This window comes from Lissotriton vulgaris, chromosome 1_1 (assembly GCF_964263255.1).
Source record: "Lissotriton vulgaris chromosome 1_1, aLisVul1.2, whole genome shotgun sequence".
NCBI lineage: Eukaryota > Metazoa > Chordata > Amphibia > Caudata > Salamandridae > Lissotriton > Lissotriton vulgaris.
Window position 1 is genome coordinate 447,176,907 of NC_141685.1, and position 27,845 is coordinate 447,204,751.

A 27,845-nucleotide genomic window follows, 5' to 3' on the forward strand; every position below is an offset into this window, starting at 1 on the left:
GGCGTGTTGATGTTCTGGCACGTCGACGCCCTCTCCAAAGATGTCGTCGGGGATCGAAGCTGACGAGCAAGCCATTGTTCTTCGAGGTTGTCGGTCCCGAATCGTCTTCTTGGAGCGGAAAGAGGCACAAGCGGAACAGTCTTTGGCCTTGTGCTCCGGTGAGAGGCAAAGTTTGCACACCTCGTGTAGATCGGTGTGGGGAAACTTCAACCCACATTGAGGACACTTCTTGAATGGCGTCTTTTCCATGAGCCAGAAGATGAGGCCTAGGTAGGCCCAAAGGCCTTCATCGAGGACCGGAATCGAAGACTTCGAAGTGGTGAAGAATCGCGTCGTTCGCGATCGAAACAATACCGTCAAACTGGGTGAGGATTGCGCGTCGAAGGAAATTCGGTTCCAAACAGGAGCACAGGAAACACATCCGAGCCCGATGGCGGAAAAAACTATCTGAGGATGGAGCCGATGCCCATGCGCAATGTGGTCCAAAGGAGGAGTCACCTATCTCGTAACTTCCAAAGAACTTTTCAGGACAACAACAAACTGCAAACATCCAGGCCCAACACTAGGTGGCGATCTATGCACAGTGTGTAATCTGCAGCTCATATGCCTCGAACATAGGTGTTTATGAATGGGCATATTAAAATCACATGCCTGTAACCGAAATAATGTAATTAAGATTCACATAAATATAAAAGGAATACTAAATACAGGTCATTCAAATGAATAAGTTACTTACCTTTGATAATTCTCTTTCTGGTGGATACTTTAGACAACAGTAGACTCCTCAACTTTATAATATTCCCCAGAAATATTTCATACCACCATGCCACTAGGTGGGTCTATGCAACTCCAAGTTGGCTTTGTTCCGCCCCAGAAGTGACAGAGCAGAGCCATATATATGTGCCACCCCTGCACAGCAGTGTCAGATTCGTGCTTGACTCTTTCTGTGCTCTTGGACTCAGATAATGTGGAGGTAACAGTGTGCAGATGTCTAATTTGGGATATTTTCAGATGGCAAATATAGACAACTCAATAGGGCAGTGTGGGATTCAGCAGGGAGAGAAAGAGTATCCACCACAAAGAGCGTTACTGAAGATAAGTAAGGAATATGCTACTTACCAGTATGCATCTGTTCTTGGCATAGAGGGCTACAGAGTGGTACATTATGAATAGATCGCCATCTGGTGTTGGGCTCGGATGATTGCACTTTGTTTTTCTCTTGGAGAGTCTTTTGTATCCTGGTGACTCCTCCTTTGGTTGGTAGTGCGCATGGGCATCGGCTCCATCCTTAGATTGTTTTGCCATAGTAGGGTTGGATGGAGTAGTATGATAGAATACAGATAGGAATGCCCATGTAAGTGTATCTAAATAAGATAATGTTGGAACAGACACAGGTTTCCGGGGAGGCTGGGAGGGCATGTACCACTCTGCAGCCCTCTATGCCAAGAACAGATGCATACTGGTAAGTAGCATATTCCGTTCGAGGCATATGGGCTGCAGATGGTACATTATGAATAGACTATACAGCAGTTCTCTCCCTAGCGGTGGTCGCCAGTGTCTGTTGCAACTGTCTGAAATAAAGTCTTTAATACAGCTTGTCCCACTCTAGCTTGTTGTGTTGTGTGCACATCTACACAATAGTGCTTTGTGAAGGTGTGCGGTGTAACCCAGGTAGCTGCTTTGCATATGTCATCTAGTGGAATGTTTCCCAAAAATGCCATAGATGCTCCTAGTTTACGTGTAGAGTGAGCTCTAGGAGGAACAGTTAATGTTCTCTTTGCTTTTAAGTAGCATATTTGAATACATTTTACAATCCATCTGGCAATGCCCGCTTTAGAGATGGGATTGCCCTTATGTGTAGGAGAAAACGCAACAAATAGCTGTTTTGTCTTTCTGAAAGTTTGTGTTCTTTCTATATAGTACAATATTGCCCTTCTGACATCTAATGTATGTAGGGCTCTTTCCGCTACCGTCTGTGGTTTTGGAAAGAAAACCGGTAATTCCACTGACTGATTGATGTGGAATGCAGAAATTACCTTTGGTAGGAATTTTGGATTTGTTCTAAGAACCACTTTATTTTGGTGTAACTGCATGAATGGTTCTTGAATCGTAAAAGCCTGCAACTCACTTACTCTTCTAAGTGACGTGATAGCTATGAGGAAGGCCACCTTCCATGTGAGGAATTGTATTTCACACCTATGCATAGGTTCAAATGGTGGCCCCATTAGTCTGGTAAGTACTATGTTGAGATTCCAGACTGGGGAAGGTGGTCGTCTTGGTGGAATGACTCTTTTGAGTCCCTCCATGAAAGCTTTAATTGCTGGTACTTTAAACAGGGAAAGATGTTGTCTGTTTTGTAGGTACGCCGCTATAGCTGCGAGATGTAAATGTGCTGGACTTGTAAAGCGCACAGCTGCCCGTAAGCGTCCCGGCGCTTGCTTAGGGAACCCGTCCTGGTATTCCCCAGTGAGAAACCACGGCAGGGTATCCACAAGGTGAAAGCCAGGCATCCCACCGCGAGGGGCCGTAGTGGAGATTAAGCAAGCTATTGCCCAGAGTCGCAGAGTGTGACCCCGTGAGTCGAGTAGGCACCAGAGCGAGAATTGTCGAGTCAGTGGAATTTTGAGCCCGAGACCCGCCGAGGCGGGGAATCGAACCCTGGTCTACGGTCAATCTCAGCTTCCGGGTCTGCCGCCTCTAACCACTGAGCCACGCTTCTCCACTCTGATAGAGGTGTATGCTAAGTTACATTGCTGCAAGTGTAGTAAATAGCAAATGGTCTGTTTAGTGGATGCGTCCAGAGGGTTGATGTGCTTACTGTTACAGTGTATAGCAAACCTCTTCCACTTTGCTGCATAGCATGCTCTGGTGGTAGGACGTCTTGCTTGTTTAATGATTTCCATGCATTCTGGTGGTAAATCTAAATACCCAAACTCTATGACCTCAGGAGCCAAATCGCTAGGTTCAATTGTTTGGGATCTGGGTGCATTATTTCTCCATGGTTCTGTGTAAGGTGCATGGGTAATAATTTTAGCTTTTGATGTGGCACCTGTGAGAGTTGTAGTAGCGTGGTGAACCACGGCTGTCTTGCCCACGTTGGCGCCACTAGTATCATTGTCATTGAGTGCTGCTGCAGTTTCCGAACCACTAACGGAATTAGTGGGAGAGGGGGAAAAGCGTAAGCAAATCTGTTGGACCAATTTATCCATAGTGCATTGCCCTGGGACCGTTGATGTGGGTACCTGGATGCGAAGTTTTGGCATTTTGCGTTCTGATGATTGGCAAACAGATCTATCTCTGGTTGCCCCCATCTTTGGAAGAATGGTTGCAGTATTTGGTCGTGCAGCTCCCATTCGTGTACTTGTTCTGACTGTCTGCTTAGGATGTCTGCTATCTGGTTTTGAACTCCTGGTAGGTGTTCTGCTAACAGATAGATCTTTTGAGGAATGGCCCATCTCCAAATGTCCTGTGCTAGTTTGGATAGTTGGAGAGAGTGTGTCCCCCCCTGTTTTTGAATATAATACATTGCAGTCATGTTGTCTGTTCTGATCAGGACTGCCTTGTTCGTTATTTGCATTTGGAAAGCTTTTAGTGCTAGAAATACCACTAATAGTTCCAAGTAGTTGATGTGCAGTTTCTTTTGCTGCACACTCCACTTCCCCTGCACTGTGTATTTGTCCATATGCGCTCCCCATCCGGAGAGCGATGCGTCCGCTGTTATTATCACTTGTGGAATCGGTTCTAGGAACGACCGTCCTTTGGAAATGTTTGTTGTGTTCCACCACTTCAGAGAGCGATGCGTACGGTCGTCCACCAACACCAGATCTGTAATCTGACCTTGAGCCTGATTCCACTGTGTCGCTAGACACTCCTGTAGTGGGCGCATTTGTAGTCTGGCATGTGGTATTAGCAGTATTCAGGAGGACATCATGCCTAACAGTTGCATAAACACTTGTGCTGGTAGTGAGTGTTGTGGTTGAAATCTTTGTATTAACCCGACCATTGTCTGTATCCTGATTGGATTGGGGTATGCTATTGCTTTTTCTGTGTCTATAGTAGCCCCCAGGTATTGATGAATCTTGTTTGGTTGCAGGTGTGATTTTTTGAAGTTCACCGTAAACCCCAGGTGGTGCAGCAATTGAATTGTCTTCTGTGTGTTGTGAAGACATTCTTCTTGTGACTTGGCCTTTATTAACCAATCGTCCAAGTATGGGAAGACATGTATGTGTTGTCTTCTTAGGTGTGCTGCCACCACAGCTAGGCATTTTGTGAACACTCTTGGTGCCGTTGTGACCCCGAACGGAAGGACTTTGAATTGATAATGTTGTCCTTCCACTACAAACCTTAGGTATTTCCTGTGGGCTTTGTGAATTGGGATATGAAAGTAAGCGTCTTTTAGATCCAGTGTAGAAAGAAAGTCCCCTTTCCTCAGTAAAGGGAGTACTTGTTGGAGCGTGACCATGTGGAGATGTTCCGAATTTATGTATGCATTGAGAGGTCTAAGATTGGTCTTAGAGACCCATCTTTTTTGGGGATTAGGAAGTATAGAGAGTATACTCCTGTCCCTTGTTGATGTTTTGGAACCTTCTCTATTGCATGCTTTTGTAGCAGTGATAGTACTTCTTCCTTTAACAATGTCAGATGATCTTGACTCATTGGATGCTGTTTGGGGGGATGTTTGGTGGGGTAGCTGTGAGTTCTAGGCAATAACCATGTTGGATAATTTGTCTCACCCACTTGTCTGATGTGATGTTTTCCCAGACAGGTAGGAACTGTGATAGACGTCCCCCGACCGGTGTTATGTGATCTGGGGGAAGTTCAATTAAGTCACTGTTTTGGGGTTGAGGCGTTGCAGTTGTTATTATTTCCGCGGCCTCTACCCTTGTTGTTGTTACCCCTATAACTACCTCTTGAATTACCTTTGGGTGATGTAGGTGTAAAAAAGGTGGATTGCTGATGTGTTCCTGTATTTTTTGAGCCTCCTCTATAGGTGGATCTACGAAAGGAACCTCTTTGTGTTGGCTGTTGCAATGCTCCCATTGACTTAGCCGTTTCTGTATCTTTTTTCATTTTTTCTAAGGTCTCATCTGTGCTTGAGCCAAAAAGTGTTTTTTGGTCAAAGGGTTGGTTCAATAAGGATGTTTGTACTTCCTGTTTGAATCCTGAGATTCTAAGCCATGCATGTCTCCTTAACATGACACTGGTGTTGATGGATCTTGCTGCAGTGTCTGCTGCGTCTAGGGCGCACTTAATGGAAGTATTAGTTATTATTTTTCCTTCCTGTATTAACTGATCTGCCCTTTTCTGATGTTCTTTGGGGAGATGTGTGATGAGTTTTTCTAATTCATCATTATGTGCCCTGTCATAACATGCAAGTAGTGCCTGTGTATTGGCTATACACCAGCTATTTGCCGCTTGTGATGCTACTCTCTTGCCTGATGCATCTATTAATTTTGACTCTTTATCCGGTGGAGGAGCCTCTCCTGTAGATAATGAGTTCGCTCTTTTACGAGCGTTTGAAACTACAAGCGAGTCCAGAGGTACTTGCCCTTTGATAAATATTGGATCCTTTGGAGCCGCCTTATATTTTTTATCAATTCTTGGGTTTAACACCCTAGCCCTCACTGGGTCTTTGAATATTTCTTCTGTGTGACTGAGAAGACCATTCAGCATAGGTAGAGTACCTGATGTTCTTTGTGCATTAGGTAGCGTCTCTAATAGGAAGTCCTCTATTTGAGGTTCTGTATGTATATCTACCTTATGATATTTAGCTGCCCTATTAATGAGCTGTACAAACCCTGTGTTATCATCAGGTGGTGAAGGCTTTGAGGGATATAACTGTGGGTCATTGTCATCATCTGACTCTACGTTATAATTTTCCCATGGGTCATCCTCATCTGGGATAGTTTCATCATCCCCTTGAGGTTCTCCCTCCCCTGGATCACTGTCTACATCAGACTGAGGTGTAGATGGTCTTGGTGTAGAATGTGCAGGAATATTTGGCATAGTGTGAGGAATAGGAGAAGAGGGTGTGACTTTGGGTCGAGGAGAAGTAGGAGGAGTTGTATTTGTCCCCAGTGTTCTCTTTTTTGAAGGAAGAGATTTGTCTTCTTTCTGTTCATTCTTCCTCTTCTTCGTCACTACTTTGCCAGTTTGCGGATCAATAAACAAAATCTTTTGTTTGGGATCTGTTTGCTGCTCCTGCATCGGTACCGAAGGCCTTGGTTCCGAAAGGTGCCTTTGTTTTCGATCGTCAATGTTCGGTGTTTTCGGCACCGAGTGTTTACTCGATTCTGACTTTCTCGGTGTCGAGTGAGTCTTCGACGTCGAATCATGTTTCTGTTTCGACATGGAATGTTTCGATGCCGAGCTTTCCTTTACATGGATCTTCGGCGTCGAAGTCGATGTCGACCTCTTCTCGGATCCGACATGGTGGGAGACCGAGTGTTTCGGTTTCGGTTTCGTTGCCGGGCCCGAGGGCGGGGCGTCGGAAACTTTTTTCTGCGGTTTGACCGGGCTCGAAGGCGGGGTCGTTACCACACGGGGTCGGTTTTTTGGTAAGGGGACGTCGTCACTCACGGTTTGTTGCACGTCGAGTTCTTCGACATCCGACTCGTCCCCTTCCGACCCCGACTGATCCTCATGATCCTCTTCTTCCTCAAGTTGCTCGTCTCCGAACAGCTCCGGGATCGCCTCCGACTGCATTCTGGAAACCTCGTGTCTTCGAGCTCGACGATTTCTAATCGTCGACTTGGAGGAGAATGCTGCGCAGGCTTCGCAGTCCCTTGATTCGTGTTCAGGCGATAGGCAGAGGTTTCACACCTCGTGTAGGTCCTTGTGTGGGAACTTAGCACCACACGCTGGACATTTTTTGAATGGAGTCCTTTCCATGGACTCCGGGCTTGACTGCGTCGAGAAAGGCCTCCTGTTCGTCGACGTAGATCAAAGTTTTTTCTTCGATGTTGAAGTCGAAACGCGCCGGAATGGAAATGAAACGCGTTCGATAACAATACCGTCGAATTGGAAAGGGAATACGCCCCGATAAGTCACTTCTTTTCGAAGTCGATCTGGAGCGTCTCAATCCTCATCCGAACCCGATGGCGGAAAAAAACAATCTAAGGATGGAGCCGATGCCCATGCACACTACCAACCAAAGGAGGAGTCACCAGGATACAAAAGACTCTCCAAGAGAAAAACAAAGTGCAATCATCCGAGCCCAACACCAGATGGCGATCTATTCATAATGTACCATCTGCAGCCCATATGCCTCGAACCTTGTTCTTCTAATAGATGCTACAAACCATGAATTCTTCACCTTTAGAATGGATACCAAAGCATTAACCCTCTGAAGATGGAGAATTTGTTGAGTAGTCTTGCAGGACTGAACAGGGGAAATGCCCTTCCAGTCACATGTGGCAGTCAAGGTAGTAATGCTTTATGAATATGTACACCGACGCCCACGTCGAGACCTGACAGAGGTGAAGGATTGGCACTCTATGTGACAAAACAGTGGTGGCAACCTTGGTTTTGGGTGAATGACCGATCTATTAAGTGTGGTGCATTGACACCCTAGGAGGAAATGATGGAACCCACAGAGGGTGAGATCCCACAAGGTGGTTGTGCACTCCTAATGGCAAATTAAAGCAGCATGGAGGATGATGCTGCAAGGAAAGGGGTCTGGCAAGTTCGGTGCCCTTGGGGACCTTCGTGTTGCTTGGATGATCCTCGTCCCTGGCCACAAAATGACTGGGGTGACTACGGCAGGGGTAGGGACCCTGGCATTGGCTATAAACCAACCACCTGGAGTAGCCTCAGGAGAAGTGAAACTTCTGAGGAAACTGGCAGGTGTCGACAGGCCCAAAGAACGTACCATGGCTCTACTTTTAGTAAAGCGTTCTAGGTCAGAATCAGAGTTCTTGCCAAATAGGTAGGAATCATCAAAAGGCATATCCATAAGGGATGCCTGCACATTTCCAGAAACCCCAGTGGATATCATTCACACCTGGCAATGTATCAACACACTAGTGCGGACTGCTTGCACCAAGCAACTGGTAGTATTCAAGCAAGCACTATTCACATATTTGGCTGCATCCTGACCCTTTTGAACGGTCTGAGCCAAAGAGGCCCTGAGCCTCTCTGGGAGTGTAGGCAAAATCTTGCCAGCCATGTCCCAGAGGGTGTGCATATAGAGGCAAAATAGGCAAGCTGAGATGACCGCCTCATGGCTAGGCTGGTCATATATAACATTTATTTCCACGAATGCCTCAATCCTTTTTTATATCTGTCTGGGAGGGTTGTGGGAAGTTTGTGGGAAATAAATTAGGATTCGCCTTGCTGGTGGAAGCCTGGACCACCAAACTTTGAGACGCAGAATACTATGTAAGAAAGTTAGGGTCACCAGGTGCTGGTCTGTGATGTTTGGCTACCTGCCTGTTCACCAGTGGGCAAGTGTAACGCTTTAGACCATGTGCCCATAAGGGTGTCAGTTAGTGCTGCATCGAACGGAAGTAAGGGCTTGTGGGAAGCAGCCCCAGGATGAAAATCTTCTGTAAGGATATTAATCTTAACTTCAGCAGAAATCAGTTGTAGGTTATGGACAACCGCAGCACGTCAAAATACCACAGCAAAGGAAGTACTTTCTGCCATTGGGGATGTAGGATGATAAATCAACCCTGTATACTGTAACCCAAGTATCAAGCCCACTGGCCACCTGTAAATCAACGTATAACCTGTCACCATTATAATGTGGAGGTAAATTATCCCCCATCATCTCCACTGTCATCTTCAAGACGAGGCAAACTCTTGTCAGAATCAGAACCAACAATATGTTGGAGTCTCTTAGAACACCTCTGCAGTAATGGGAGTGTCTTATCTGAACTAGACTATTCTGGAACTGGGTAAGCTGGAGTGGAATTGGAGCATGACCTCGGTCTGGGTTGAGACGGATTCGGCTTGGAGTAGAACATCGAAGTCGGCACCAGATCCCACACTGGTGATGTTGAGACCGACGCCATAAAATCCAAAAGAATAAAAGTACTGATCCATTGGTACATTAGGTCAGGGATGTTCTACAGAGCGTTAGGGAGTTATTAAAAAATAGGAGATCTATTGCATGCACTGGAGATGTATTGAATTATCTGTGAACTAGTGCTGCCACATCCAAACCAGATGCATAAATTAGGATTTGTGTTGATCTGGACGATCTAAACAGAGGTGAAACTACATCCCATTGTGCAGTTAATATTATACCTTAAAGGCCAAGGAAATATAAATGGTGCTCTAATAAATAGTTAACACTATTTCATAGAAACAAGATGAAACCTCACTGCATGCAATCAATTTTTCCAAAATTGACTTGAAACATTTCACTTAACAGACACTATTGTGATGGTAGTATATATCAGTAAATCAAATAAGACAACTTACTGTGTATCCCACAGGAGTCTCTAGAGGTGTGTTCTGTTTCTGTTGGCAACTGACATGATAGAATGTGAAAAGCAAGTGGTGATGGTCCGTTAACATGGCAGGGAGCTTAATCTTTATCTCTTCGTGGAAATCAGGAGATCTGTATAAGAAATATATTTTGGTACAAAAAATAACACATTTTCAATTTCCCCAACACCTATTCGACATCACAAGAGCATGCAATGAACACAATAGCTGCATTTTTCATATCACAGTTTAAAAATGTTTTGTTAAATGACCAGTTGGCGCGATATTATCAACATGACTAAATTGTGTGATTTATTTGGGGGGGGAGGAGGTCTCTTTTGTGCTTCAGTAGGTGAATGTTAGGGGATGACATAATTAGAACTCATGTTCAAACACAGAATGGCCAAACTCGGACCTTGACTGCAGGAGCATGCAAGTGTGTTTTATACTTATTGTGTGGCATGAATTCTCAAAGACTTATTTCTGGGAGCTCAAGACAAACAAGTTACCAACCATTGGTAATGCTTTTTCTGATGTATATTCTATCGAAACATAGATATCTATCTGGACAGGGTCCTTTTCTGCATCACTTTCACTTTCCTTCCTCCGGTGAATCCCACAAAGAGCTCATCATCCACAAAATGGTCTTTTGTGTGGTCAATGTGGAAACTCAAAACCTTTTTAGGATCACCCCAATGGAGTATCTACTTCACTTCTGAAGGGTGGCACGAAAACATTGGCAGAGGTGAAAAGGTGTCGCATGTTTGGGTACGAAGGCGGCTGGGAACTCAACACAACTTAGTTCGGGAAGACAGAGGTGTACGGTGGTTGCAGTGATGGTGCCTAAAGTTCACTCATGCGCTGCGAAGAGGTGATGGCAATCAGGAAAACCTGCTTTGAGCATCATTAGTTACTGTGAGCAGCTGTGTACTGGTTCAAAGGCATGCACATAAGAAATGACGCCACTAAGTTCAAGTCCCACTGTGGCACGACAAATAGTTTACGGGGAAACATACACATCTGACCTTTGATAAACACATTGTAATCAGTGATTTAAATAAAATAGGTTGGTGACTGGATAAGAGGCAACTGGTCATTCTCAGAGGTTTCGGTTACTAACTCTTACTTGGTGTCTCTTGATATTCCTCAGAACTCAATGCAGGAGAGGTAGCAATGGGAACACATACAGAAGATCCGTGCCTATCACAGGTAGAAAGGATCGCCCAGTGACTTTCCGGGAAAAGACACCAATTCACAATAGTTTTGACACTACACATTCTCAACAGAGGCAAACAAGTCAAACCAGGACATGCCCAATTGATCAAGGATGTTTCCAGCAATTTTGGAATTGAGATGCCTCAACATCCTCCCAGCTCATCTGTTGACATTCAGAGATCCTACTAGATGCTTTGTTACCAGGAATATGTTGTGCTGCTTCAGTCACCTCCAAAGACGTATGGCCTCCTGGTACACGATGCAAGACCCCACTCTTCCCTTCTTATTGTGAATATGTTGTTTGTGAAGTCCTGCACCAGACTTTCCTTGATGGATAGCAGGAAGGCTTTCAGGACTAGATGGACAGCTGAAGGCTCCCTAAGACAGATATGGAGCAGGCTCTTTGTCGAGCCCAGAGGTTTCTGATCTCGACTGCCCACTGAGGAAACCCAAACTCAATAGCGATGTATGTGTCACAACCATAAAGCCAGTATGGGGAAGGGAGAGTGGCCTGCCACAGTGAGGTTCACAGCCCTAAAATCTGAGGTTCCAGCGAAGGACCTGCATATGCAATCAGAAGTTTTGGACATGAAGAATGCATGAGGTTAGGAGTCCAAGAAGCCTCAGAGCTGTCCACAAGGAGACCCAAGACTCAGAATGAAACACTGCAATCATATCCTGAATATCCAGGTCTTGCTGCAGCAGTGGAAAGGCCTCGAACGCAACTGTGTCTAAGACAGCTCCAATGAAGGAAATCCTCTGTGTGGGGTTCAGGATGAGATTTGGCTTATTGATGAAAAACCAAAAAGTTTCAGGAGCTCAGTCATCGTCGTGGGGGGTAGCCAGTGACTGACTGCTGCAAGCCACCCATGGGTAGCCAGTCATTGAAGTATGGGAACATATACATCTCCAACTTCTGCAAAGGGACAGCAACCACCACCATTATTTTTCCGAACACTCAAGGGGCCAAGGTAAGACCAAAGGGGGGAACGTACAATTGAATATTCTCCGACCTCACTGTAAACTGCTGATAGCATCTCTGGGACTGCAGGTCGTTTATTTGAAAATATGTGTCCTGCAGTCTCCTGTATCTACAGCAGAATTCATCTGAGGCAAGATGAGCATACAAAATTGGTCTTTCCTCAAAAAGATATTCAGTAGGCTGAGGTCCATTTTAGCACTGAAGCTTCTATCCTTCTTCAGTACAAGAAGCAGTGCAAACAGCACCTCTCTCCGAATACAGCGCCCTTTCAAAGGCACCCTTGAACAAGCAGAACGTTGACTTCCTTTGAGCAAGATCGTGGAATGGTCTGCTAGGCATCACTCTGACGCAAGGGTAAATAGAGCGGGGGAGAAATGAAAGGGTCCATTGACCCTTTGAATGATTTGCAAAAACCATCTGCCCGATGTGCTGGATCTCCAGCTGGTGAGGGAATGTCCCATCCTGCCTCCTACCGGCGGAGTGTGGGTCTGTGAGAGAAAGTTAAAGTTACCTGGCAGCTGCTACAACAAGGGAATAAAAATTAGAGGAGTGCGGTTCCTGCTGGTGCAAACGACCTCTGACACAGCCACAACCGCTAGCATTATGAGTGACTTTACTTGTCGACACTTGTACCACCAGACTTTAAGGAATAGGATGTCTTGCCAAAAGGCGTAGGATGTCTTGACAGAAAAATAGGATCACTGGTGGCCAATATAGGTCACCTGACCAGAGGGTCTGAGCATGGCTTAAGCGATGCTTATAAAGAGAGCATTGTTTAATGGCAAAAGTGTCTCGTAAGACGTAGGACTTGGCAGCAGGTCTTCCGTCCCTCATCATCATTGGTCTCGGTGGAACACTTTACATACCATAAACTGCATCAGTGTCAGATCCAAATAAAGCTTCTAGTCTCTGATAGCACTGTCATCCAGGAATAAGGCGACCATTAGAGTCTGGTTGCACACTGACTGCTTGTGCTTTTGTAATCTTGCAGCACAGCATAGATCTGGAGCGGGCTGATAACACTGTTCAATGTGTGAAAGAGCTTTGTGATAGGCAGCTCTACCGGTCTGTTTTGGTCTGGTTTTGTGACCCAACATACTCGTCTCATTATTGGATATTTGTAGTAAAAGGGTACATATGCAAAATAATGGAAAATAAAATACAAACTACAATTAAAATTTGAACGGTGGGTATCAATGAAACTGCTGGATTGTTTCTGACATCAACTGAAAGTTATAATATAGAAATTGTCTATAAAATGACCAAAGAAAGGATACAATGAACGCTACACAAACACCTTCCACACAAAGAAAAACTGAACATTATGCATGCGTTACCTGTTATGATAAACAACGCCTGTGTATGCTTCTTTTGAAAATTCTGGACAGCTTGATTTGCCAAATATTACCTAGATGAAAATGCAAAGAGAACTAAAGAAATAGACAAACAAAATTGTTTTTCACACCATAATAAAGTATATGCTTAGAGTGTAGTTAAATTCGATTTTAGAAGCTTAGAAAAAGATAAGGCAAGGCAGTATGCACTAGGGGAAATGAGAATTTAAACACAGTGCAGATAAATATGAGGAAGTGGGCTGTATATTTTTCTGAAAATATTGTAATTGCATAAATCTTTCTGACCACCTACAAAGCAGTAGTTGTCCTGAGGAAACAATAAAATAAAGACTAAATAATCTGGGTAACAAGTACACTTGAAATCCCATTTAAGGCCCAGACTCAAACATTGTTTCGCTCACGAATGGTACGTTGACCTAAGGTTTTTGTGGTTTCTTATTAGTCTTCAAAATTATAGGAATTTTTGTGTCCGACAAACAAAAGCGATGCAGTTTTACTGTGGCCTAAAGGTTATCCCTAATCTTTTGTGACACACAAAAAAACTTTACTGAAAATGGTTGTGATCCATTCAGGAAATTATTCACTTTTAGTACTGAGTACTCTGCTCCCACAATATTATGGCAAGAAAGAGCTAAATGTTTTGCCTCAAGTAATTATGTTTGTTCTTCTCCTGTCTTTAGAGCAATCACGATAAAGTTACCGAAATCTTACTTCTACTAGTTATCATCTCATTCCTATCTCTGCAGTATTCTCATCCGTAACTTAAGTTGTTCAAGAGCTGAAGATTATATTGTTATTGTTTAGGTCAATACATTATTGAACTATGTGCACCATCAACCATAACCAGATTTCTAGAGAAGATGGCTGTCTATCAGTGGTAGGCCAGTACTATGGAACGCAGGGCCATCACAAATCCAACTACAATTACTCACATTCTAGAAAACAGCGAAACTCCATTATTAACAGCATTGCAAGACAAAACCCCAGGTGCATTGATACCTCCTTGTGTTTTAAAGAATCAAAAAGCCTTGTAACATCAAAGTGACTAATTACAATGTGAGAGGAACATTGCCGTAGATATCACTCCAATGGTAATAAATACAAATGTAGATACATTTTTCTGGGGTTTATTTGTCAATTGCTTGTGACTGTTTCAAAAACTAAAAGACTTAACTGACCTCAGAACTTCCTGAACTAAACACAGTAGTTCTACTAGAGCTGGCAAAATGAAAACTTCACCAGGAATTCAACAAGGTCAATGTTTCCTTTTATCTTTCAAATAAACTTTTTAAATTGAAGCAGGAAGGCGGGTTTCAGCTAATGGACATAAATAGCTAGTGCTGAACTAGAAATTCATGTTTGAATAAGGTTCTGGGTGTCCTCAGCGCAAAGGGGAAATGTTGCACTTTATAAATGTCCTCACAAACACGAACGTGGCCAATTATAAACGGGGTGTGTACATTAAACAGAGAATGATCAAGGCAGGCCCACTCCAAAGTACTTGTGAAATTTCCACACAAAAAAAATCGATGTCAGACCAAAGAAAAATCTGACGACCAAGAGACAAAATACCAGACATGTTTTTTTTGTGGAATCTGTACTCACGGACAGCAACAAAACATTCTATACATCCTTGGAGTGGTGTTATCCTATGCTCACAATATTTAACTTTCCCAAAAACAGGTGCAAGTAGCTTGTAGTGTATAGCAATGATTAACCAGTTACTTACTTTTAGTAAACCTCTTTCTGGTGGATAATCTATCTAACCACAGATTCCTCACCTTGTGATTTTTCCTCAGGCGTCAGACCGGGTCAGGGAAACTCTTAAGCAGTGCTCTTGCGTATTTGTATGTGTTGCAAAGATACTCCATATCAACACTATTCCACTCTGGAACTGATGAACAGGGGCAACATGCAAGCACCACACATGCCTGCAGATGTCAACTTCTTTCATGAACTCTTCTGCGCCCTCAAACTCAGAGCCCATCAGCGGAGTCAACAAAACAGTAAACAAATCCCTAGATTTAGATCATTTTAGTCAGAAGAGCCCATATCACAAAACAGGGGAGGTTGGAGTGTGGCAAGGAATCTGAGGTTACAGTATCCACTGGATAAAGCATTACCAAAGGATGGTAAATTCTATTTCCAGATTCTTCAACTTGTGAATAGATACCAAAGTAGTACGTACCAGGGTGATGGGTCTGTAGAATGGCTCAAATAAAAAAGGTCCTACAGGACCGAGCGGGCAAATCGGCCATCTTTACAGACCTGAATGTTGAGGCAGTAGTGCCTCGTGAAATGTGCACTGATGCCCACATAGCTAGCTGCCTGGCAAATATCTAGCAACCCCTAGTGACTGCCAGTGGCGGAGATTAATTCAAGCATTCCATCCAATACCTTGTTGTTTTTGTATTTGACCAATAGCTAGTATAGGCAGTCCATGTCAAAGCAGTCGTGGTAGACCTGGCCCTGGTTGAGTGGACCTTTGGGCCTTCTGGAGGCTGCCTATTGGCTAATGCATAGGAGATCTTAATGCAGAGGACACACATTGAGAGATGGTCTGCTTCTGAACTGCCTTGCCCTTCTACGCCCCAAAGAACCCCACAAAAGAACTGATTGTCCATCTGATATTCTTTTTTTTTGTACTTTTAATTTTTCATTTCTGTACAGTACTGTACATAAAAAGCAGTCAACAATTACATGATGAACAATGCGTTTTGCCCATTGTTTTTTTACAGACATGGTTGTTTCCAGTCCAGGGAAGACATGGCTTGGCAGTTCGTGCTGAACTGTTCCCATGAGGCAGAGAGTCAGACTGATTTGCATATGTCCATGTCTGAACTGGGGTGGTGGAGTGAGCTAAAGAATGATGATGATTAAACCCAGATCAGTTGACTGGGAGTGAGTCCTTGCAATGTTCAACACTCCGTCCATCATTCCCTTTGGGTTTGCTAAGTTGGCCCTAAGAAGTTGGCCCTAAGTTGGAAGGGTATGCCCAGACGTGGGTTCCTTGCTCACTTTGCCACTGTATTCAAGATAGCCTGGCTGATGAGGGATATGAACCCGAAACCGGTCCCAGGATGCTTGTTTCCGGTCCAGGGAAGAAATGGCTTAGCAGTTCGGGCTGGACTGTTCCCATGAAGCACAAGGTCAGACTGATTTGCATATGGACATGTCTGAACTGGGGTGGCGGAGTGAGCTAAAGAATGATGATGGATTAAACCCAGACATGAGAGATCAGTTGACTGGGGGCGAGTGCTTGCTATGTTCAACACTCCATCCATCCATCATCCCCTTTGGTTTTGCTAAGTTTGCCCTACATTGGCTGGGTATGCCCAGACATGGGCCCTTGCTCACGTTGCCACTGGATTCAAGACAGCCTGGCTGATGAGGGTTATGAACCCAAAACCGGTCCCAGGAAGCTTGTTTCCGGTCCAGGGAAGACATGGTTTAGCAGTTTGGGTTGGACTGTTCCCATGAAGCGCAGGGTCAGACGGATTGGCATATGGTCATGTCTGAACTGGGGTGGCGGAGTAAGCTAAAGAATGATGATGGATTAAACCCAGATCAGTTGACTGGGGGTGAGTGCTTTTAATGTTGAACACTCCGTCCATCATCTCCTTTGGTTTTGCTAAGTTTGCCCTAAGTTGGCAGGGTATGCCCAGACGTGGGTCCCTTGCTCACTTTGCCACTGGATTCAAGATAGCCTGGCTGATGAGGGTTATGAACCGAAGCCGGCCCCAGGATGCTTGTTTCCGGTCCAGGGAAGACATGGCTTAGCAATTGGTTCTGGACTGTTCCCATGAAGCACAGGGTTAGACTGATTGGCATATGGCCATGTCTGAACTGGGGTGGCGGAGTGAGCTAAAGAATTATCATGGATTAAGCCCAGATCAGTTGACTGGGGATGAGTGCTTGCAATGTTCAACACTCCATCCATCATCCCCTTTGGTTTTGCCCCATATCCCAAGAGTGCCAAAAGTGGGGAGGGTTCAATGGTGAGTTGAGTCAAAAGTGCTAACTCTGAAAATATATCTTGCCAGTATGATGCTATCTTACTACGTCAACGTCATATGGGCAAAGTCAGCAAAAAGGGAGTAACATTTGGGACAAGCGAGTTGGAGCTATACAATGTAGTTTAGCTGGCGTAGCATATGCCCGCCAAAGAAATTTGAAGTGTAATATTTTATCGCGATTATTAAGGGATACTAATTGTGTTTGTGTACAGCATTTATACCATTGAGAGTCGGTTAAGGGGCGACCTAGATCCTGTTCCCATGCAACACACAGCTTGGCATCCTGGGTAGGGAGTAAGGCCAGGCTTGCGTGATAAAGTTTAGTGATTAAATGATCCCCGTCAGTATCTTTTATAATCAATGTCAAGGGTGGGTGTCATCTGGTTCTAAGAGGTAGCTATAAATCTGGTCTCTTAAGGCCCCCCTGCGGTTGCTTCAATACATAATGGTCCATCAGTGGGGCATCCTGTATCTTATGTTCGGGAGAACATATGTCTATTGGGAAAGTGGACCCCCATTGTACTCAAGGAGTGTCTAGCAACGGTGTGTTGGACCAAAGATCTTGGGTGATTGGCAACCAAGGGTTGGCAGCTAAGGGGAGAGCTGGGGAATAAAAAAAAAAGGCACCCGTCATACTTTTAAGCCGCTTCCAGGCCCAACTATTTGTGGGTACAGTTTGGACATCCTGCAGGTCGTGCAGCAAGCTAGAAGGCAGTATTGCTGCCAACTGAGTCAGGGAGGACAGATCAATCTCAGGCTTGATGTAATGTATCCGGATGGTACCAGTGCAGAGCAAAACTACATTGTGCCACTAGATAATAAAGGTGGAAGTTGGGAACGCCAAAGCCACCGGGCTCGTATGAGAGGACAATTGTGTCCAAACTGAATCTCTGTTGTTTGCCCCCACCCAAATGAGACGTGAGAGGGTGGTGCTAAGCATCGCAAAGAATACATTAGTTAGTGAGATAGGGATATTATGAAAGAGATACAAAAAGTCAATCAATCAATCAATCACGGCATTTGTAGAGCGCGCTACTCACCCGGGAGGGGCTCAAGGTGCTGGGAGAGGGGGATGTTACTGCTCGAACAGCCAGGTCTTGAGCTGCTTCCTGAAGGAGAGATGGTCTTGGGTTCGCCGAAGGTGGGTGGGGAGGGAGTTCCAAGTCTTGGCTGCCAGGTAGGAGAAGGATCTTCCTCCGGCGGTGGCTCTGCGGATGCGTGGTACGGGGGCGAGTGCGCGGCTGGTCGATCGTAGCTGGCGGGTGGGCGTGTAGAAGGTCATGCGGTCGTTGAGGTACTTGGGGCCCAGGTCGTGGAGAGCCTTGTGCGTGGGTGAGGAGTCTGAACGTGATTCTCTTGCTGACGGGGAGCCAGTGCAGGTCTCTCAGGTGTCCGGAGATGTGGCTGTGTCGGGGGATGTCCAGGATGAGTCGTGCGGAGGCGTTCTGGATGCGTTGGAGTCTTTTTTGAAGTTTGGCTGTGGTTCCGGCGTAGAGGGTGTTCCCGTAGTCCAGTCGGCTGGTGACGAGTGCCTGGGTGACGGTCTTCCTGGTTTCAGTGGGGATCCATCTGAAGATCTTGCGGAGCATGCGCAGGGTGTTGAAGCACGAGGATGAGACGGCGTTGACTTGTCTGGTCATTGACAGGGAGGAGTCCAGGATGAAGCCCAGGTTGCGTTCGTGGTCCGTTGGTTTGGGAGCGGTGCCCAGGGCCGGGGGCACCAGGAGTCGTCCCAGGCGGAGGGTGATGATCCCAGGAGGAGGACTTCCGTGTGGCAAGTGAGGCAAGACTACCATTTTGATGATGGCTATACTGCCCACCATCGAAAGAGGAAGGAATAACCAGCGCTCTACTCTAGCGGACAGCTGGGCTGTAATTAAGGCATATTACTTGTTCTTTGTGCCTGTGGATATGTAGTCCCAGATATTTGGTAGGGGCGTTGCACCGCTGCAAATGGAATTCACGGTCAGTCCTACTCGTCGCTGTAGTCACGGGGTACAATTCAGACTTTAGGGCTCCATACCGGATTATTTCCAGCAGGATGGGTGCCATATTTTCGCTCGGGAGCCGGACATAGAGGATGATATCATCAGCGTAAAGTGTAATTAGAACTGGACCAGGTTTAAACTGCAGACTCCTGTGGAGGTGGTGTGCCTGTAAGTGACGTATCAGGGGGCCTAAGGCTATGATGAATAATTGGGGAGACAGGGTGCAATCCCACCGTGATAGAGGGAAAGGAGCAGTTAGTGTTCAATTTCGGTGAATGCGTGCCATGGGCTGCATATACAGTAATGTAATAAGGGCTGCAAAACCCAGAGGGAAACCCATTTTGCACAATATGTCATCCAAAGAGTCTATTACTTGGATTATTTCTTCTAACATGAATAGCTCCCCAAGAAATTGCTGGTGTGCGGTACTAAGCCACACCATGGCTATTTCTTCTAGGTATCTAGTGCTGTCAGTTGTATCCTTGGCCATACGAGAATTTTACAGATCGGTGTAGTAAGTAAGTATTTCACCATTAAATACCGAGTGCATGGGTGACATATGTGCCCTCCGATCGTCGGAAGGTGGTTATCTAAGCTTGGCCCCTGGGGAGTTGTACCATACTAGCCAGTGTGCGACTCAGCCCATCTCCCTCTCCATATCTCCTGGCCATTGCATACTTTCCCAGGTAATGAACTTCTCTCTCAGCCAACTCACAATATTCGGCCAACAATGAGGCTCTGTGGTGTACGTTTTTTGGTGACCACTTTGATGTCTGAGACAGGTCAATCTTGGCTAGCTTCTTCTCAATTTGAAACAGGGTTTTATGCAGGTCTCTCAGAATCCCTGCATTTTTGGATATCTAAAACCCTCTCATATATGTCTTGAAGACCTCCCACAGGATGGCCCAGGAGTCAACCGTTCCTTTGCTCATTTCAAAATATTCAGCTATAGCAGTGCGGAGCTCTGTCCGAAATAATTAATTTTGGAACACCATCCCGGGGAATCTCCACTGGTTTTCAACCCCCCGCTCTTCGTATATGTAGCTTAAGGACTACTGGGGAGTGGTCTGACAGTGTGCAGGGAAGATGTGATATGGAATTGTTCCACGGAGTAAATGTGGGCGCAAGGAGCCAGTAGTCAAGATGGGTCCAGGTGTTATGTTGTGCAGAGTAAAATGTGTATGCGGGCTGGAGGGGGTTTTGCTGATGACAGACATCGACTATGGGATGGGTGTTGTAGAGTTCCAGTAAAGCGTGCCGAATGTGGGTTTTGGTGCTCGCTGTATGAGGTGCTGTCCAATCCGGTGTTAAACAATATGTTAAAAAACCCTTCCATACAAATATGCTCCACATCCACCAGGTCAATCTGTGTTTGTAGGTGTGGATACAATTCTGGGCGATCGGTGTTCATCTCATACATGTTAATTAACAGGATACTACATCCTAATAGTTGGCCCACTACTAATAGAAATTGTCTCTCCCTATTAGCGCGGGCCGCCGATAATTGGAATGGCATTCGCTTATTTATAAGTATTGAGACAACTCTTGCATATGTGCTATAGCCAGCGAAAAAACGGTGTGACCCCCATGTGGATGCGAAGGCTAGTGGAGGAGCATATTCTTTGGTGCAAACAATATGAAAACTGTGTGCTCTCTCGCTGTTTCGAGGGGTTAAGGTGGAGCAAACATTGAAAGGGTGATGGCGTGTCTACCATCGTAAGACAATACCACCTTCAGTAGGAAAACTGCTATTCTCCTTTGCTCAATTGAATTTGGGCAAGGGTGTTATCAAAGAAAAAATGTTTCATAGGGAGGTTGGACCAAAAGCGCCAGCAGTTCACTCACCCGCCCTGCAGAAGTTATTGCAACCAAGAAGACTGTTTTAAGAGTGAATAGGCACAATGAATAAATGCGCATTGGTTCTAAAGGGGTGCACATTAAAAACAAGAGAACCAAATTTAAGTTGCACTGTGGCATCATGAAAGGCTTAGGCGGAAACATATTTTAAAACTTTTAGAAAACACATCATAAATGGGGATTTTAATAAGAGTGATTGGTCCGACAAACGTAAAATAGCAGACAGATAACCTTTAACTGCACCCAGAGTAAGTTCTTGCCCAGTGGTATAACCAGTGTGTGATGGGCCTAGTGCAAGGAAGCACATGGGCCCTCTGTCGTCTGTTTGAATTGCAAAATACAGCAATAATGAAGATCTAGTGGGACCCTCAACACTCTTGGCCCTGGTGCCACTGCACCTGCTGCACCACTGGACGTTACACCTCTGCCAGCTAAAAACAAAGTAAACACTAACACAGCCAACAGTTTTGCCTCAAACAGATCTAACTGATGGGCAATGCACCAAGCCACAAACGTGTAACAGCAGCCAACATACACAAATTTCCTTAAAGGACGCCTGGCTGCCACGATGACATTGATTACCTCAGGAAGAAGGCCAAACAGGATCAACTGTTGTAGTTCATTCTCGCACATGGAGGAACAGGTTGCGCAGGCTCAGGTGGCAACCTGATCAAAGGATGGATGCTCAAACCCAGAAGGTTTGAGTACCATACCCTCCTGGTCCAGTCCGGACCCACTACCATGACTTGGGCCAGGTTGTTCCTGATTTTCTTACGAACTCGGGGCAGGAGAGGTAGCGTCAGAAAGGCATACAGGATTTGTGTACTCCACTGCATGTGAAATGCTTCTCCGAGAGAGTGTTCTTGGGAACTCAAGCATGCAAACGTGTCGACAGTGCATGTGCTAAACCGTGGCGAAACGATAGGGCCAGGGCTCTGCCCATGGTTGGATGATGACTTGAGCCATCTCCAGGTGTAACTGCCATTCATGGCTGAGTTTCCCTGCACTTGCATTTAAATATCAAACTAGGTGGTTTACCAACAGAGAGATTACCTGATGATTCAGCCAACTGCAGAGTCGGAATGCCTCTTGGCACAGGACCCCACCCCGCCCTGCCTGTAGCAGTACCACATGGTAGTTGTGTTGTCTGGGAGAAACTGCACCAGCCGCACTTGATGGAGGGTTTCATTGACCATAAAATCACCTGCAACTCCAATAAAGTGATGTGAAGCCAGGCCTAAACCAGAGACCACAGTTCTTTTTTATCTACTTCTCCAGGATGGCCTTCCCAACCCAGTAGAGCCACATCTGTTACCACAGTCAACTCTTGGTGGGGCAGGGAGAAGTTGCTGACGCAGGTCGAGCTGAGGTCGGGAAGCCACCACAGAAGATATTTTGCAGTGTCCTCCGACACCGTGATGGAATCTGACTGGTTCCTCTAGTGCTGGGCCTCTGAGACTTCAGCTCCTAAGGCAAAGCTTGCAGGTGCCACTTGTCGTGGTTGGCTATGCATGAGGATTCAAGAGGCAGCAGTCTCAAAAGTCTCAGTAATCCTCAATGAAATATAGGCATTATAGACCATATGTCCTGGACTCACTGGTCTGGAGTAGACTCAAGACTGCACCATATCCAGAATGGATACGATGAAGGAGATTCTCTGCCAAGGAGTCAGGTATGACTTCAGCAGGATACCGAGAACCCCAAAGATGTTAGGAGTTTGCCATCATCTGGAGGTCGTCCCTGAATAACTGTGGCGAGCCCACCCTCAACAGCCAGACATCAAAGTAGGGAAGACTGGTACCTCTGATCTCCAAAGATGAGGAGTCACCACCGCCCTCACCTTAGTGCACACCCATAGGGCAATGGTAAGGCTGAACGGAGCACAGCAAACTAGAAGTGTTAGTGACCTGCCATGAACCACGGGCAATGTTTGTGGGTCTACTGGATGGTGATTTAAAAAAAACAAAAAAACCTCCCAGCAGGTCCAAGGCAGAGAAACCCTGGGCTAAGGTGAGCAATTTGCATTTGTCCTTGACATAAAAGAATTGAGACAATGAAGATCCAGGACAGAGACCTCCATCCTTCTGCAGAACAAGGAAGTAGCAATAATGACACCCAGTTCCTGCTTCTGAAACAAGTACTCTCTATGGCTCATTTGACCAAAAGGCTATGCACTTCCAGGCATAAAATAAACATGTGGTCCCCTGAAAAGTGGGCTGAACTAGATGGCAGATGCAATGGATCAAAAAGGAATGGCAGGCCGTAGACCCGTTGGACAATGTCCTTTTGCTGGATAGGATTTGTTGTCAGCCCTACAGAAAGTCACTGATCCTTGCTTTTACTGGGTATATGTTAGCTGGTAAGGTGCATAAAAGGCCTTGGAGGTTGTGGTCAGAGGAGTGGAAGATTAAGGTGTAAGCTGCTTCTGGGTGCCAGGTAGCTATTTGTTGGTCCCACAGCCTGACCATGAAAGGGTTGGGAGGCCTATTGCGTGGGAGGAGGAGCAAGCATTGGTTAATACACCAAACCCCCGGCATATCCCGAAGAGGACAAGATTACTGGGGGAGTTACCTGACAAGAGCTGAAAGGCTCAGGGAGCGTGCCTTCGCCCGACTCTCCGTAAAGTGCTCTACGGCCGAATCCTGTGGCACATCAAGATCTGAACGTGGCCCCAGTCAAGGTTGTGATGACACTGTTTCAGAGTTGGGCACCACAATGGGTTGCAGGTTTTCGTCTAGTGCCAGTGTCATCAGTGCTAATGTCGATGCTTGAGGAGCCAGCAACAATTTTGGCAAAGGTCCTGAAGCTAGCACATAACTTTAAACAGGTTCAAGAGGCCCAAAAGTGCCATGGGTGAACCTGTCAATTGCTGCCTGACTGGGAGTCCCTGCAGATTCTTGGGGCCCAAAGGTACATTACAGGAAGCGTGCTAAAGATGTGCAGCATAGCCTTATGAAAGGCCTCTATTAGGTGCAATGTTGCCTTAAGACTTGAAAACTTGGAATTACAAAGGAATCCGAGTAAATCTGCTCCTCAGTGGCACAGAGAGAGACCTGGTGGCACAGTGATGCTCTTGCGCCTTCTCTGGAGCTTGGTGGAAAGGTACTTGGATGTCTTGTGTTTCTTCTTGGACTGCAAGGATCATCTGCCCAGGGAATGACTTTGAAAAAGTGCCCTTGCCTTTGACCTGGAGTGGGAGTGTCACAGACCCTGAAGGTGTTTTGTCACATAAAGCTTGTTCTCACGCTCAATGATATTCTCAGGGTTCATCTGGACACAGTTGTTGAAGGCCTTGGAGTCATGTGAAGAACCTAAACACCAGTGGCACACCTCATGGGCATCAGTCACAGACATCTGTTTGCAACAGTTCTTACAAGAGTAAATCCTGTTTTAGATTGGGACATTCCTTACACACTAGAATTTTTTTGAACAGAAATCTCTTCACAGAGTGATGAAAGAAGGAGTGGTGCTTTGGATCTGCTTCCGAATGTGTGGAAAGAAAGGAATTTACGTCAGCATGCATGGGTGGCGCTTATATAAAGCTCCGTTTATTGCTTCCAGAACAGCATGGCACTGATGCAGAGGCACACATTGCAACCTACTGTCACACCAGAGCACAGCTTTTAAGTTTTCCGTAACAAGTCCGGGGCCTGGGGGAAATTCATAGGGTGAGGAATCTGCGATTAGAAGTATTAATCAGAAATATGTTATATATGTCTTGACATCTGAGAAACCTAAATTCTATTAAAATACTCTCCCAATGGGATACCAGGTTTGTCCCTATAAAAACAATAACACGTTTGAGTTGACATAGATCAGGGCCTGACTGGCCATAGTGGGCACCGGGCAATCGCCCGGTGCGCCACACGGGTGGGGGCCGGTTTGGGACCCCTGGGGCCGTTTTTGCAGCATAGCAATTGTAGTGATCATTAGGTGGTATTTGTATTAAAAATACAGATCATAACACTGAGCCTAATTAATATGCCTAATCTACCCTTTGAAAACGTATACAAGTGTCATTGAATTCCAGGATAGATGATAATAATAGGGGAAATTAATCTTACTGGTTATAAAATATAGTAGTGCAAGTCTTCCGTAGTGTTGAGGCCATTAGGAGACTTACTGTCGAACTCCATTATCATGTGTGTTTCTAATTGCCTCAATTTCAGTTCTCTATTGCCGGCACGAGACAGTACAGGAATTGCAGGTACCACATAGTATTTTAAACAGCTACGGTCGTTGTTATGGTTGGCCTTAAAGTGGTGTGCTACTGGATAATTATTGTCACTATTCACAATAGCTCGCAAATGCTGTAAAATCTGTGTGTGTACCGGGAGTTTTGTGCTCCCTATGTAATTCAAATTGCAAGTACATGTAAGGACATATATAGCGAACTCTGTACGGCAGCTAAAATGGCCTCTTATTTCTCGTGGCTGTGTACTAAATGGGACAGTATAATGAGTGGTGTTATTGCCAAATTTACATGCTCCACATGTAGAACATTAAAAAAAACACTCTTGGGCTTTAACCATGTAGTAGCCACAGTTAATTCTGGGCTATTTTTGACTAGTTCTGTCCTCATAGATTTAGCTCTCCTGAAAGTTAATGTTGGAGCTATGGGTAAGATCGGAGCTAGCACCCCATCCGTCCCCATAATAGGCCAGTTTTTGTTAATAATGTCATGGGCCTGACTTTGTTGCTGACTGTAGGTGGTAATCAGTCTAGGAGCAGTGGAATCTTCCTTGCTAGTCTCATTAATGTCTTGTGCTGTTGGTTCATTGACTAAAAGGGAATCTCTCGACCGAAGTGCAGCTTTATGAATAGCTTCCTTGAGTAATGTGTCATTGTACCCTCTCATTCTGAATCTGGCTAAGGCAGCCTGAACGCATTTTTCATAATCATTGTCTGTGCTGCAGATTCTTTTTAACCGCAGGAACTCTAAATACGGAATGCTTGCAATAGGGGGGCCGTTTTTGTTACAGGGCTGTTTTTGCAGCATAGCTACAAAATCGGCCCTGTACCAAAATCGGCTTACAACCGGCCCCGGCGGCACCTCCAACCCCCCCACCCCCCGAGTGGGGGGCCGGCCGAGCACTTTGCCAGGGCAGGTTGTGGTTCCCAGTCCGGTCCGACACAGATAACTGGAATCAGGAAGGCACCTGGCTTGGAGATATATATATATATGTATATATATATATATATATATATATATATATATATATAGCAGTCAAAAAGACCATCTGGTCGAAACGCGTCGCCAATAAACATACATTGTTTAACATGGACCCTGGAGTGCGAGTCATCTATTGTCCTGGAGAACATCTAATTGGGAAACCTTTGTGAATATATATATATATATATACATCAGTATACCAGGAAGAAGAAAAGGCCACAGCAGGGAAAACGTTGGAAGCACCTTTATTTCAAGACAGATGGCAAAGAAGTTCAAAACATGCAAATGCATTTCGGCGTCTTTCGCCTTCTTTAGCGCCGTGGGTGTGACGATCAGGAAGCAGGTGAGTATCCCAGATTTAAATGTCCTGTCCCATCCTGCTTCCTGAAGGAGTGCTCCGCCCCCTGAGGTAAATACCAGTCGCCTTAACCTCCTTGCAGACGCCTCATGGACAGCGCCTACAGGTCCCAGCATGCACTTCTTAATGCTGGTAGGTAATGCGCAGGGTGGATCAGTGCCACATAGAACCCCAATGTCCATGAGTCCCCAAACGGAGTACTTCCTCGAGTCCCCAACCGCATCAACCACCTTGCCGCAGGAATCCTTTTAGCGGGAGCAAGGCTAAAATATCACCTTGCCCAGAGTCATGGCAATGACATCAACACCGCTCCTTCTCGTCCCGGGCTTGGGGGTGGTCTTTCGTTTCTTCCTGTAACCAGGATTCCAAAAAACCACAGAAGCGGAGACCAGCGAGTCTAAAGCCTCTTGGAAATGCGGGGGCCTTTTAAGCGCGACACTGGAACTCGCGCTGTATTTATGTTCACAACTCTACTCCAGGAAGAAGAAAAGGTCACAGCAGGGGAAACGTTGGAAGCATCTTTATTTCAAGACAGATGACAAAGACGTTCAAAACACCCGCTGTGGTGAATGAATTTCGACGTCTTTCGCCTTCTTCAGCGCCGAGGGTGCGACGATCAGGAAGCAGGTGAGTATCCCAGATTTAAATGTCCTGCCCCATCCTGCTTCGTGAAGGACTGCTCCCCCTCCTGAGGTAAATACCAATTGCCTTAACCTCCTTGCAGACGCCTCATGGACAGCGCCTACAGGTCCCAGCATGCACTTCTTAATGCTGGTAGGTAATGCGCGGGGTGGATCAGTGCCGCATAGAACCCCAATGTCCAGGAGTCCCTATATATCAATTATATATATATATATATATATATATATATATATATATATATATATATATATATATATATATATATATATATATATATATATATATATATATATATATATATATATATATAAATATCACCCTGCCCTTTCTTGTTGATGTCCATCCAGCTCACCCCTATCTGTATGATCCAGCCAAAAAAGGCTCTTCACCTTAAAAGACGGCATTCCACACAGTCTGGAGGGCTGTCCTTTAAAGTTCAGAAACCTTTTCTGATTGAATCTTATTTTTATATATTCATATCTATTACAGAGTCCGCAATAGCAACTCAGTAGTTCTGATTAAATCAAAGTTTCCACTGAGAAGCTGTTTTTTGTTCCGTTAATATTGTGGTAATAATGGCGCAGTTCAAAGAAAATGATGAAAATTTTCCACAAATAGACGTTTATTCAATTTAGTTTTAGCATGCTTATTTTCATACAGAGTTGTCCAGGAGGGTGGGAATAAATGAGTTTTAGAAGAAAACAGAGAATCGTATTTTTGAAGAAATGTTTGCTTTTCGCTGCAAAAAAATTTATCTCAACGAAATTACATCAAATCTTGGCATGAAACTTGTGCTTGGTGTGGTGTAAATCTGTTCAGTAATTTTC

General features: G+C 45.3%; 1 protein-coding gene across 11 annotated transcripts in view; it reads right to left on the reverse strand.

Annotated features, from left to right (window-relative positions):
- DOCK7 (dedicator of cytokinesis 7) overlaps positions 1-27,845 on the reverse strand; it is an 864,306-nt gene that overhangs the window by 404,000 nt on the left and 432,461 nt on the right. For all 11 annotated transcript variants that reach the window (XM_086953476.1, XM_086953469.1, XM_086953439.1 and 8 more), the window contains 2 exons: positions 12,967-13,037; positions 9,427-9,565 (listed from right to left, as the gene is read on the reverse strand). In XM_086953476.1, coding sequence (XP_086809602.1) covers positions 9,427-9,565; positions 12,967-13,037 — 210 coding nt within the window. The remainder of the gene's footprint in view (positions 1-9,426; positions 9,566-12,966; positions 13,038-27,845) is intronic.